General features: G+C 40.4%; 1 protein-coding gene across 42 annotated transcripts in view; it reads right to left on the bottom strand.

The window, feature by feature from the left end:
- Positions 1 to 14,909, bottom strand: part of CLASP2 (cytoplasmic linker associated protein 2) — a 193,847-nt gene that overhangs the window by 78,946 nt on the left and 99,992 nt on the right. For all 42 annotated transcript variants that reach the window (XM_053263355.1, XM_053263378.1, XM_053263356.1 and 39 more), the window contains 9 exons: positions 9,697 to 9,789; positions 9,419 to 9,564; positions 6,849 to 6,984; positions 4,909 to 4,979; positions 4,438 to 4,497; positions 3,270 to 3,347; positions 2,817 to 2,984; positions 1,476 to 1,531; positions 921 to 1,091 (listed from right to left, as the gene is read on the bottom strand). In XM_053263355.1, the coding sequence (XP_053119330.1) occupies positions 921 to 1,091; positions 1,476 to 1,531; positions 2,817 to 2,984; positions 3,270 to 3,347; positions 4,438 to 4,497; positions 4,909 to 4,979; positions 6,849 to 6,984; positions 9,419 to 9,564; positions 9,697 to 9,789 (979 nt within the window). The remainder of the gene's footprint in view (positions 1 to 920; positions 1,092 to 1,475; positions 1,532 to 2,816; positions 2,985 to 3,269; positions 3,348 to 4,437; positions 4,498 to 4,908; positions 4,980 to 6,848; positions 6,985 to 9,418; positions 9,565 to 9,696; positions 9,790 to 14,909) is intronic.

Raw genomic sequence — 14,909 nt, 5'->3', positions numbered from 1 at the left:
GGGCTCTGTGGGCACCAGGAGTCAACATCAACTCGATAGCACAACTTTACTTTATTTCTATTCTTACTGCAAACTGCACCATAAGGAGAAACATTAACGCTTGCTCACCCCTGCTCAATATCCAAGCTGCTTCAAATCATTAGACATCATTCGAAGTGATGAAAGACATGAGAGCCAATAACTTTAAGCAATATCTGCAAAAGGCTGATGTGAAAGACCACCACATTCAAGCCATACTTGTTCACAGTAACAAAAGTAGCTATATAAAATCCACACCAGGTATTCAACTGCTCAGCATACATTAGGTCAGGGCTGGCTCTAGGTTTCAGTGGTCCTCAACAAATTGTCCTCCATGGATGCCCTATTACTTGGGATGGTCAGAAAGCACTCCTCCTCCACCAAAAGCACTCCTCCTCCTCCTCCTCCTCCACCACCACATGAAGGCTATAGGCGCAGAGGTGGTCTCAGGAATCAGCAGTGGACCTTGGACCCCTGACAGCTACCCAATGGTGCAGACCTCCAACTCCAGCCTGTATAAGGTACAACACTAACTTTTCTCAAACTGATATATTTTGTGGCATGACAAATGGAACTGTTTCTTCAAAACCTGAGAAAAAGAGGATAACCCAATACTATCAAGATATCTGTAGTTCCCTCTATTTACGGAAACCAAGTTAAACATTATCTATGCTGAAATGCTCCTTTGCACCAACTTTTCATTTAAACAACTAGGTTTGAAGAGCGTACAAACTGCAGTTTAACCAAAGGTCGTCATGTCCCACCAGGAGACATCAGTTTCTCAGTTCACACAGCTGGATATCCCAATAACATTACTGAAAATGACTAAAAAAAATATGCATTTAAATGCACAGAGAATTCCAAGGAGAAGCGAATTGTACTGTGAAACAGGGTTCTCTCACCTAGTGAAGCATATGATCCTGGAGGTAAACCAGCTGCTGCTAAGCGCCCAGCTCCTGCTGGCTGACCAGCAGCATGACGTGCCTTCGCGCCAGCAGCAGCATTAACATCAATATCACTACGAGACCTCTGCAGCGTTCCTGGGCTTGGAGCAGTCTTCGTACCCCCTGCAACTATGAGCAAAAGTGGCAACGTTAAAGACATTAGCAATAGCAATAGCAATAGCACTTACATTTATATACCGCTCTATAGCCGAAGCTCTCTAAGCGGTTTACAATGATTTAGCATATTGCCCCCAACATTTCTGGGTACTCATTTTACCGACCTCGGAAGGATGGAAGGCTGAGTCAACCTTGAGCCCCTGGTCAGGATCGAACTTGTAACCTTCTGGTTACAGGGCGGCAGTTTTACCACTGCGCCACCAGGGGCTCATACAGCTGCATACAGCTCTCAAGGAAATTAATCTTTGGTAAGATTAAGCTATCAACCTTTAGAACTTTCAAATGAAGTCTAGTTTAGTACACTGGAAAATGTTGCATGAAAGAATGAAAAATTACCTCTGCCAGCCACGTTTGCTGAACTGGATGTGGACCATTTTGAAGAGAGAGGACGACTGAAACGGAGACAACAACAATAGTTGTAGGACAGCAAATTATATTCTTTTTTAATAATGCTATGGATGTGTAAGAAATGCATGTGAATCCATATTACTAGCTAGAATAATACTACTGTAGGTGTGATAAAGCAGCTTTTCCCCTTGCGTATTTTCTAATAAGCAAACATTTATTACAATCAATAGACCAGATTTAACATAAAACAGTAATATTAGTATCCAAATAAAAAACTTTACAGGGAGAAGTACTAATAGTAAAACTATCATGCCCCCACCAACCCTGGGCAGATCCACACAATTCATTCTTTAAATTCAGCTGCCTTCTGATTTTGACAGATACCGCTGAAGTTTCAGCTGCTGCCAAGGAGACTCAAGGCAGTCTATCAGCTAATAAATAGCTTATAACACACCCTGGTAATCTACCAGGAACCATGGCCCATAAAGGTATTATTAGATGTTTTCTGACATCAACATAAAAACTACAAAACAAGAGAACATGGACCACAGACTCATTTTCAAGACTGTTGCATGGGGAGGTCCTTAAAAACATTGGGATGGTAAAATAAAATAATACCCTGACCTGAGTTTTTAGTCCTACTTTATTTTATAGAATTTAGTACTTTAAGATCATAGGAACATAGGAAGCTGCCTTACACCGACTCAGATCATTGATCCATCTCTGCTCAGTATTGTCTACACAGACTGGCAGCAACCTCTCCAAGATTGCAGGCAAGAGTCTCTCTCAGTCCTATCTTGGAGATGCCAGGGATGGAATTTGGAACCTATGCAAACATGCAGAGCATCTGGGAAGATCTCTTAGGAATATTCCCTAAGGGGGATATTTTGCAGTGCTCATACACATAGTCTCCCGTTCAAATGCAAACCAGGGCAGACTCTGCTTAGCAAAGGGGACAATTCATGCTCACTGCCACAAGACCAGCTCCTACGTTCTATGTTTCTTTCACTCCTGCAGCTTGAGTTAGTGAACTAAAACAGGAAATACAACACCAGTTCTGATTATTAATAATTTTTAATCACAATGATTAAGGTTAAGATTAAGAAGATACAATACTGAAACAGTCACGTGTAAATATAGTATTTATATGTGACTATTGTGCCAGAATGTGGATGCACATTTGAATGCACATCCCATTTAAAATAATTCAGATGCCACCTATACAGATTGGACTGGAATGCACATTTTAAAATTTACACCACAGTTCTTGATCCTGCAGGTGGTACATGCTTGTTGGGACTGGATATTTTCTTCTAAAATGACCCTTACTTGAGGCTTTCCTGAGAGCTGGAAGATGACCTGTCTGACTGGGGAAGTGATGCGATGCTACCAGAATTCTTTAAGTATGTATGGAGACTTCTTTGATAAGATGGTTCAAGATTATTATACAGTACTTCTGCTTCACCTGGAAAATGATTTCTTAGACCCAAGTAAGTCCTGTAAACACAAATAGTCTTTATTGAGAATGGTATGGTCACTCAAGCATTTTCTGATACAAAATACAGTATGATCTATTATAAAAAGGTAATCTAGAAATTTCATTTCTGATATAAAGTTGAGAAAAGTGTTATCATCCATTTCAAAGTGAGTCCGAGCATGTCTAGAAATACTATGGCCTCTTAGAACATCAATTTTCCTTCTCCTGTTAGCAGATATCAAAAATTTCAAGAGTAGTTAAATGTTCATGAACTCATAATGCCGCCAAACTACTCCCCTACTTACTTTCTTGCCTCCACTCTTACTTCAGCATCAGCATCATGCATGCCCTTTTTAATAGTTTCAACCAAGACAGCTGCATGCCTACAAGAGAAAACCCAAGCCTACTGTTAGACACAGAATATTATACAATTATCTTGTGATAAGCTTTGCTTCTTGAATATTTTTTCCTCATAACGAGTTCTAATTTGATTGATTGACTAAGGAAAAATATGATGCTAGCAATCTATCTTTAAATAATATATATTATCTATCCTTTAGCAGGATGTATAGAAGTTGTTCATTGCTTATAGCTGCAATTTAATTGCACAGAGATAATTTGCTGTGATAACCAAGGGATACACAATTCACATCGCAAACAACTGAAATAAAAATAAATGCTTCTGTACATGACACCGCAGAACATCAAACTGTAATATAGCGAAATGCCTAGAACTAGGAATACAGCAGATTAGATCACACATATCCATCTGCCTGTTGAAAGGACTTCCCTGTATTGCAGCACATCAGCATTTAAATGTATATGGATGTCTATATATTTCATCTATAGAAATGAAGAAGTTACAAACACTATCTAACTGAAACGACTTATAAAAAGCTTCTACTACTATCCTCTTTTTTTAAAAAAGAGAAGACATTAGTTTGCATCCCAATTCTAAACTGATCTCTTTTATTTTAATTTCTTCCATTTTTCATTCAAACTGTGTTTACTCAGTTGCTCCTGCCACTTGATCCCACGCTCCTCCCATGTCTCTTAACTTCCCCACTGCCATCCCTCTGCCTTTTTCTAAATCAATGTTATGTTTTAAGCAGCAGCAAGAACACACATTGCCAAAAGGATTAAAAAAAAAACACCAAAAAACCAGGAAGCATCTGTCCTTAGGGATAGTGGACAATCCATGTGGAAATAGCTCTGGCCCAGTCAATGCGCTGCTACACAGCAGCGGATGTAACTGTCACTCAGGGGTGGGGCTTCTCCTCATGCAGGCTTGATGAGATGCAGCTCTTGACTCTTTTTTGTGATGGAGCAGCTGAGAGATATTGGGAGGACATTGTGTAAAACCAGTCCAGATCGAACTGATGCAAAAAAGAAGCAGCAGCTACATTTCTATTTCTGGAATTAAAGCAGGAGCTAATTTTTTTTTTGGACTGGAAAAATAAGCACATATCATACCTTTCCAAGGAATGAGTTTGCCACTCTTGCAACAACAGGTCTAAAAATTCAAAAGAGCGCCTGGAAAATACAAGAATTAAAGAAAATTCTAAATTGCTGTGAACTATTATGGCAGGTAACAATCTGACATTTAACCAAAACTGTTCTGATTACTGGAAGCTCAGGAATTTCTAATCCATGCCAACATGACATGCACACACAGAAATATTTTTAAAAACATATTAGTGTACCAAGTCGTGCATGTTACATATTAAAAAAGGTCTCATTTTAAATGAAATCTTACTAATTTCAAAGCTAAGATAATGTAATTATTACTGAGAGGTGTCTGGCACACCTCTGAACACTATATTACACCAATCAATTAGGACATATCTTAACATCAACCCTGATCGGTTTTAGGAACCTACCAGCTAGAGTTATAAAAGACTTGCAACTTGGGTATTGTGTGCTTGGTAGTCTTAATACACTCACCTCCTGACTGCAACAGATTTTGAAGTACAGTTGCTAGTTATTAAAGGTATGAGTCTGGGCACATGGGTATGCTGAAAAGAGAGAAAAATGTTTTTCAAAAATCTACCACAAGGCACTTGATGTCAATCACACATTGTCAGAGGAGCTTCGCTAGTTTGGGGAGCAGTGAAGGACAGCTGCTCAGTACACTGTATAGAGCTCTTAAAACAATCAGCAAGAATGATTAAGAATACAGGAGGGCAGTTTTAGCAAGTTCATCAGACGGTGCTTCAGACACTACACTAAGATTATGCCTATCAATATAGTAAGAGACTCAACGAAAGTAGACCATTAAAATGTACTCTTCAGCTCAATGGATGTAAGCAGCTGTCCCAATAAGAACTAAAGAGACAATCTGGATCAGGCCAATGGCCATCTAATCCAGCACTTTGTTTTAAAAATAGGGTAGTCAGATGCCTCCACGAAGCCTACAAGTAAGGCTTAAACCCAACAAAGCTCTTCCTCGTTGTATATTCCCAGCATTCGGTTTTCAGAAGAATACTGCGATTTAGCCATTGTAGCTAATACTAACTCTTTTCAGGAAATTTACTAACTTTTTCTACACTTTTCTATTTTTTTAAGCCATCTAAACTAGTCGTCTCTTCCTGCAGCAGTGAATTCCACAAGTTAATTACGCATCTTGTAAAATATTACATCATTTTGCCTATTTTAAAACAACCACTGATTCATTCACTGAGTGGGCAAGAGTTCCAGTATTATGACAGAGGAAATAAGTTACTCTATTTACCCCTGCTAACTGAGCAAAGAGGCACCTTTTCAAAGTGGTGATTCTCTTTAGCGGGAAAGAAAAACTGCCCCTATCCATCCCCAGCATAGCTTCCCTCCAGTGGCTGGTAAAGGTAAAGTTGTGCCACTGAGTCGGTGTCAACTCCTGGCAACGAAAGAGCCCTGTGGTTATCTTTGATAAAATACAGGAGGGGTTTACCATTGCCATCTCCCATGCAGTATGAGATGATGCCTTTCAGTATCTTCTTATTTCACTGCTGCTATAGGTGTTTCCCATAGTCTGGGAAACATACCAGCAGAGATTTGAACTGGCAACCTCTTGCTCACACGGCAAGTTACCTCCCCACTGCACCATTAGGTGGCTCCAGTGGCTGTTGCTGGTGTCTATTTTATGTTTCTTTTTTAGATTATAGGGACAGGGAGCCATTTTATTTGTTTGTTAGATATCTATGTAAACTGCTTTGGGAACTTTTGCTGAAAAGCAGTATAAACATAGTCATTGTACATACTGTGTATTCTTTCACTTTAAACCTTAATAAACCTGTATCACATGTGTTCTCCACTTGTCTCCCCACACCCCTGCACTTTAGACTTTCATCATAAAGAAATGTCTCAACCCACTTATCTTTGCTGCTTTTTACTGTAGCTTTTCCAGGACTCAATTTATTTGTTTTAGATGGGATGACCAGGATTGTACTCAAATTCAACTGCACCATATTTATATGAAGGCATTATGATACTGGTGGCATTATTTTCAGTTCTTTTCCCTTTTGACTGCTGTTGCATGCTGAGTTGACATTTCCTGTGCGCAGATCACTATGATCCCAAGATCTCCTTTCGGGATAGTCACAGACAGTTAAGATGCCATCAGCATATGAAATTAGGTATTTTGCCAAATTATGCATTACTTTGCACTTCTATAAAATTTACCAGCAGCCTTTGTATTTGAAAGTTGCCCACAGTCAACTTGCAATTTACATTTCCCCCCTTTTTAAACAAGAAAGCATTTCCATGCCACAATATTTATTATTGACACATAAAGGGAATCAGTTCACACAAAAGCAGTACACACCAAGAGCATAACATGTCTCTAGCTAATGTATGTGATGTATAATATCAAAGTATATTTTAAAATATTACAGAAACAAACTTACACGAATGATAAATCGAATGGCTGCACACCCAGAAGTAGCCATGACTTTGGCGCTATTAGGGACCAGATTAAATAGAGTAGGCACAATGGCTTCCGCGCCATGATCAAACTTGTTTCCCAGAACTGTTGAAAGATGACTGCAAATAATTTTAAAAAGCTGGTTATTGGAAATAATTTAGCAGCCCAAGATAAAAACTGTAGCTCAAGAGTTCTCACATTTGGGTCCCCAGATGTTGGACTTTGGCCATTGGGGCTGGGGAGTATGAGAGTTGTAGTCGAACATCATATGATGTTTTAGTCCAGCATCAACAGGGGACCCAGGTTTGAGAACTCCTGCTATAGCTAATTACTTACTGCAAATACTAACTTTCCCAAATAATGTATACTACTGGAAATATGGAACTACTGGAAATGTGGGAATAATGTATACTACTGAAATTTTCAAATGTGCACACAATTGTGTTATTGTGTTAGGCCAAAGGTTAATCTAATTCCAGTTCAAGATGACAACTCAATTTTAGGGGAAAGCCCTTATCCATGGCAATATTTCCCCAGTGAAGACAACACAATTCTTTGCATTTTTAAAAAATAGGGCAGGAGTCAGCAAGAAACTGAACCACCGGTAGCGCACGATCCCCTGTTGGGGGAATGAAAGCTCCTGCTCCAATGTCCTGGTAAACAAACACATTTCTCCTGTAGCTGGTGCTGCTGCTTCTCCTCCTACACACCATCTGCCTAGTGCACACTGCTGCTTAGGAGTCAATGCAAAGGTTATACTAGTTGTGCACCTTTTTAAATGGCCTGTAAAACAGGAAACCTTTAGCCTCTGTGTTTTGAAATTTGGAAGGTCCAATCCTTTAGAAGGGCCGCAGACCTAGACATTTCATGCCAGTAGCATGGTAAACTGAAATTAAAAGCAGCAGAAAAGCGGCTGAGTCTTTCCCATCAAAATTAATATAAGATCATTCTAATTGTATCCCCTTTTTTAACTGCCTAGAGAGTAAAAAATGTTTGTTTTGTGTATCTGAACATTTTCAGATATGATGTCTTAAGAGAGCTGTAGAATACCTGGCAAGTTCATGCAAATAGGATAGGGAAAACAGCTGCAGAAAAGCTGCTTGGTGTCTCATTAAAATGAACTGAAATTTTATCCTAGTGTGTGTCTTTTATAATTGTCCATAAAATGGGTTCCTTGAAACCCAACAAACTAACTGAAATTTTGGCAGCCATGATGACTTAAGAGAATAGGGCAAGGCCTGAAAATAGTATGTAATTTGACTGGAAAACAGCAATGTTAAGGGCATCAGAAGAAAAGGGGTAAGCGTCTCCATTAAAATAACTGTAAAACAAATCTTCTTTCCATTCATTTACACTCTCTCTCACACCCACCCACACACCCCACCCCAACCGATGTGTGCTGTAAGTCTGCTATCTATTTCCCATTTCTTTGGAACCTTGCCAAAAATCACGACCTGAATGACTTATGGACTAATTATTACTTCTCAAAGTAAAAACACTTATGTTATGCCTATTTCACAATGCATTCAAGTGCTTTTACAAAATAAACGCGTTGACAGTTACATAATACAAAGAGGCCAATTATTGACAAACTGATATATTCAGCTAGGTGGAGGTATAATTTTAACATAAATATTGGGTAATGGGGTGTGGGGGGGAGAACTAAGGTTCCTGATCCTTGATGAGCACTGTTTAAGAGGTTACTGGAAGTCCTCAAAATATTGGTCTCTTCTCCATTCTCCATGCTCAGTGCCACTGAACACTCACTTTCCTCTGTTGTAAATAATAGCTGCTGAAGTCTGACCTATGCTTCTTTACAATATGGTGCATGCTCACAGGCTGGCAGCCATTATACATAGCCAGCAGGTACATCGGTTGGCAAGGAGCCTTTGAGGTGGCAGGTCAGGAGGCAGGTTAGCCCAACTCACAATCTGAACACTACTAGTGCTCAGACTTTCCATAATGCTTTTACCATGAGAATTGCAAACCAAAGTCAAAGTGTGACATGAAATATATATATATATATATTTCAATTGCTATAAAACCAGGAGAGAAATAAGTCTTTTATTTCTAAGCCTATCTGAATATCAGCTCATGACTTTGAATGTTTGGAATTAAAACTAGTGGAGGGGGAGCGGTCCTGTTACTGTTTGATTCATCACTATAATTCCACTTTGGACAATCAAATGCATATCAATATTGTGTAGTCTCAACACTGTTCTGCAGTGCTATTTATTCCTATGATTAAACATTTTTATCAATGTACATTTAATAAGGAATTTGCAATAGCAGGAAACTAACAGTCTGCAAAAGAAATGGAAATTGCCACATGTAACAAAACACACTGCAGAAGTGTTAACGCATCCTACAACAACGTTCTGGACTGTATAGTGCTCATGTATGTAGTATGTCAATCATGCAACTTTTAAGATAGTATGGAAATAATCAAATAGTGTGTCCATTTTTTTTTTGTTATACAGCCCTAATGTATTCAAAGTTACCACTGTCAAACCAGTTTAGTTACATATCTCAGTTTACTTAGCACATACTTACGCTACTGTAATGCATGCTTCTCTAACCACTTGTGATCTGAGATCTTTAGCCGATAACTTAAATGCTCCATCCAATAACCGTAAGTGCTGGAAAAAACAGTCATACTGTGCCGCTCCAGCAACAAGCAATGACCGGACCTTCTTGAGCTAGGGGGATTTAAAAAAAGTTGGGTCATGTAACAGCAGCATTTCTGATTCCAAACAGATGTACTGAACAATAAACTATTGTTTCAAGTCATAGAGAAATAATGTGTAAAATGTAACAGTAAAAATATATACCGCACTGGCTCTTTGATCCCAATCATGTTTGTCATCTGACAAGATCTCCCTGATTTTATTTAGCGTTTCTTCAAGTTCACGACTAGAATAGATCTGAAAAATTAAAAAAAATATGAGATTAAGACTGGAGACTTGCCAAGTGAATAGCCCAAGTTAGTTCAAGCCAGCCAAGCAACCTTCTACAGGAATGACTAGCAATCTTCCCTCCCAATCCCTTACAGGGTTTTTTGCCAATCTGCTCTGCAGAAAATTCGTTTGAGTATTTAAAATAATTTCAACTTTCTGTGTCTTGTAAATGTATATGAACAGTCTGCAAATCTTTTTTCTGGCTGCTCCTAAAAATTCTGGTTCTCTCATAAACTGAGGAGTGTTAACGTACACAGACAACAAAGTCCTTTACTCTATATTCCTATCAAATATGGCTTGAGTTGCAACAGTAAGAAGCAGAAGTCACAATGCAGGCAAGAAATACACTGTAGGCAATGAATACAAAAGTGTCTGTTCCAGACTTCTCTAGTCATCAGAACATTTTGGACTACCTGTGTGCCAAATTTCAGCTATCTACTACAAAAAATACCCCAGTCAATTTCATGCTCTCCTCTCTACTCAGTCTATAAAATCCAGTTGAACAACTGAAGGGGAGCTACAGAAAATAGGGGTGTGCACGGAACCCTCTGGCCTGGTTCAAGGCCAGACTGTCCTCAAATGGAACCGGGCCAGTTCGGTCCGGCCCCCAATCAACACCCCCCCCCGGACCGGTCCGTGAACTTTTCTTTTCTTTTTTTAATTTTTCAAAAAGTGAATAAATTACCTTTAGCCCCTTCGGGGGGCGCTTGCTGAGGCCGCGGGGGTGGTGGTGGTATTTCCACACGGGTTCCCTCTCCCCCCGCCGGCCTTCTTCATCACTGCCACAGCCAGGTAAGTAAATGCTTTTCGGCCCTCTCGAGCCGCCGTAAGAGCGAATGGCAGCCATTTTGGCGGCCGCAACGCATGCGCAAATGCCCTGTCCACAGAGGGCATTTGCGCATGTGCGGTGGCCTCCAAAATGGCCTCTCGGTGGCCTCCGAGAGGGCCGAAAAGGATTTACTTACCCGGCCGCGGCGGTGATGAAGAAGGCTGGCGGGGGGGAGAGGGAACACACATGGACATTCCCCCCATGGCCTCAGCAAGCCCCCTGAAAGGGCTAAAGGTATTTATTCACTTTTTAAAAAAATTAAAAAAGAAAAGTTCGCAGACCTTCCAGACCGGACCTGGCAGTCTGGTTCCGGTCCAACGGGGCCAGGGTGGTGGTGGTGCAGTTCGACCCCGAAGCCCCGAACCGAACCGCTGGACTGGTCCGCCCATCCCTAACTGAAAATACCTTTCTGTGGTATTCCTGTCATGGCATGTTGATGGCAGGGAGGATATTCTATGCTAATCCTACAGAATTTAACAGAACACGAACCTGAGAACTAATTCAAAGAGGGTCCCATCCCAGTGAACTGCAACTGAACCAGATCCTAAAATCTCAAGATTGACTTGAACACAACTCCTAAACAAAAAAGCGGTAACCAGTTCAGAATACGTGGTTCAATAATCAGGCACTTAAGAGATTCTTCTTCAAGGAGCAGGAAAAGCTCCTCTCTGTTCCAGCTATAAATTAAGGAAATTATATTTCCCAGTAAGTCATTTCAAAAGACGAGGAGCTGAAGCAGTAGAGATTGGTAGGCTGTCTGTTGCCCACCTAGAAACCTCCCACCCACAGACTGTTATTCAGCAGCAACAAGGCCTCATCAGACTCTGTGGTAACTATCTACAAGCTTATATTTTATTATTTCTTTACCATACAACCTAAACAGGGTATATTTGTTTCCGTTTGTTAGGTGAGAAAAGAATCCTGCTTGAGAGAGGGGAGATAGAGATTTAGATAGAGCCCTAATGAGTCTGGAGGAGGGGAGACTGATATGAAAACCTGATTAATAATTACTTTACTTGAAGTTTCCCCTTTAGGCTGGGGCTCCAGTTTTTTCTGCTCTGGCCACTAAGACTAGAAGATTCTTTCTTCCCATTAATATAGAAAAACACTGCATATTGTTTGCATATTTCGTTTTAGATTTGCAGGTAAAGTAAGATGATTAAAAAAGCAAGACCTAGGGATGAATCTTAACTGTCCACAGAACAATAATAATGTTATACTGCTGAAGGACAGGAGGCAAAGAAATGCCTCCCCACCCCGCCTCTGGCTCAGGTTATTAGTCATTATTGAAATTTTGTAGATTTACACTGCAACCAAAGTAGTCTGATATTACTCTACATGAAATGTACGCTGAACCAGTTACTGAACCACGCCTTACTCTAGATGAGAACTGATCCAGAGAGTTAAAAATGATGTTGCACCTGAACAGGAACTGAATCCAAATTTTTAACCATCTGACTCCCTGAATCCTAGGAGGCAGTCCTGTGTATTAAGGGCCAGAACTTCTTAGGGCTTTATAGATGAATGTAACCAAATTAATAAAACTGTGCTAATTCAGCTTTATTCACAAAATTTAAAACCTAAATGCATAATTCGGGAAGAAGAGAGTGCATAAATATGGAAAATTCACAAATATTAATACAGGGATGACAAGGGACAACATAGAAATAAATGTAACAAACGAGTGCTGACCTGGATATACCTTTTCAGACTGCTATAAAATAACCATGTTTCTGTTGCAGTCAGCCAACAGAGGGCAATGTAGTATCACAAGAGCATAGTATCACAAAGCAATAAAATTCATTAAAACACGGAATTAATTGACTTCTATAAAAAGCATGAGGTTTGGAAAGTTCTCTGAACACTACATGGGGATTTTTGTTCTCTCATTAAAGCATGATGCTTTACAAGAAAAAAAACTCTAAGCTATATTGATGGAGAAGCACTAATTTCAAGTTTGATTTTAAATGATTTTTCATTCAGGTTAATAATTCCTGTCTAAAGTTCACAGAATTATGCACTTAAGATGTCCAACTTAGGGTTCGCATGCTAGTCAAGTGAACGTTCAAATACTGTCCAGTGACAATCTATTTGACCTGTGGATAGATATGGTCAAATAATCCATATAATCAACAATGCCCTATCTTTTGATTGTATTATTGTGTTGATAGCAATTATATGAATGCCCTCACCCCTCAGCTCTAAACGATTCTAAGTTGTATCTGTATACACCCCCTCTACAGGCCCTCTATAGCTGCATGGCCCATCTTCTCAAACTGGCCATATGCTTTAACTCCAAACATCTCTGATCAGAGACTAAGATTACAGAAAGAAATCATGAAGCAAATACATATAAAGACTAATAATCAGAATTTCTGCCCCTTTTCATCAGCTTTGGCTGATGACCTTGTATGCAGTCCGGAAGCTACAGTTGCTCCAGAATGTGGCAGCCAGGTTGGTCTCTGGGTCATCTCGAAGAGACCATATAATTCCTGTAATGAAGGAGCTACACGGGCTGCCGATATGTTTCCAGGCAAAATAAGAGGTGTTAGTTATAACCTATAAAGCCCTAAACAGCTTGGGCCCTGGGTATTTAAGAGAACGACTTCTTCGTCATGAACCACACCGCCCACTGAGATCATCTGGAGAGGTCCGTCTGCATTTGCCACCGGCTCGTCTGGTGGCCACTCAGGGACAGGCCTTCTCCGTTGCTGCCCCGAGGCTTTGGAATGCGCTCCCTAGTGAAATAAGAGCCTCCCCATCTCTGACTGCTTTTTAAAAGTCTTTAAAGATGCATCTGTTCACCCAGGCTTTTAATTAATATTGTTTTAATGGTTTTAATGCTGTTTTAAAATATTGTTTTAAAATTTTAAATTGTTGTAATGTTTTAAACTTCTTGTTTTTGTTTTAACTAATGTTATACTTCCTGTTTTTATTTTGTTGTAAACCGCCCAGAGGCGTACGTTTTGGGCAGTATAAAAATATGTTAAATAAATAAATAATTAATAAATAAAATAATATGTCAGTACGACCTTACCTGGATGGAGATATCTTGGCCACAGTTACTCATGCTCTGGTAACCTCCTGTTTAGATCATTGCAATGAGTTGTTCATGGGGCTGCATTTGAAAGTGGTCCAGAGACTTCAGCTGGACCCCATATTAACAACTGAGTTGGTGGTTTTGATCATATCAAACCAGTGCTTCAGCAGTTGCAATGGTTTCTAGTCTGTTTCCAGGCCCAATTCAAAGTGCTTTAAAGCCCTAAATGGCTCAAGACCAGGTTATCTAATGGCTCAGGAACAGGTTAGCTGAGAGAGCGCCCTGTCCCATATGTCCCGACTCAAACCTCGAGATCTTTTTCAGAGTCCCTGCTTGAAATGAAGGCCCTTTCAGTAGTGGAACCCATTTACAGAATAGCCTCCCCAGTAAAGCTTGCCTTAAAATAGATTTTTTTAAGCTTTAAAAAGTTTTTTGTTTTGTTTTATGTGCTTTAATTGTATATTGTTCACTACACAATTTCTTATGGGGTGGTTAACAAATAAAGTTATTATTACTATTAGTATTAGGCTGCTGCCAAATTGGAAGACGACATTAAAAATGCCAGTCAATAACGTTTGCTATTAATGTACGTCACAGCGCATACATATGAACTAAAGCACATGAGGTTGGTGACAACTGGTGACTACAATTCCTGTTGTTCACAGGAAACCAGACTTCAGACTAGAAATAGGGGTGTGCACGGAACCGCCAACTGCGGTCCGGCACTGGGGTGGGGGGCTACCTTTAAGAGCGGCAGGAGGGTTTACTTACCCCTCCCGCCGCTTTCCCACTGTGGCACCGTAATTCTAAGAGTAATTGGGGCGAAAGGACACCTCCCTGCCGCCCCTTCCCCGACGTTGCTTGAAAAAACTCCCAGGAGTCCTTTGCGCGCGCACACGTCACAGAGACGAGCGCGCACACGCAAAGGACTCCTGGGCGTTTTTTCAAGCAACGTTGGGGAAGGGGCGGCAGGAAGGTGTCCTGCCGCCCCAATTACTCTTAGGATTACGGCGCCACAGCAGGAAAGCAGCAGGAGGGGTAAGTAAACCCTCCCGCCACTCTTAAAGGTACCCCCCCACCCGAACTGGACCGCCCAGGTCCGGACTGGTCCAGAGGCTTTTTTAATGGCCTCCGGACCGGTCCGGGCCCATCCCTAACTAGGAAGGAAGTATTCCTTTCACAAAGCAAGTGAACTTTGCAGATTATCAAGACACAATG

The sequence above is a fragment of the Hemicordylus capensis genome, chromosome 6 (genome assembly GCF_027244095.1).
Source record: "Hemicordylus capensis ecotype Gifberg chromosome 6, rHemCap1.1.pri, whole genome shotgun sequence".
In the NCBI taxonomy this organism is placed as follows: Eukaryota; Metazoa; Chordata; class Lepidosauria; order Squamata; family Cordylidae; genus Hemicordylus; species Hemicordylus capensis.
This window is presented reverse-complemented; position numbering and strand designations above follow the sequence as displayed.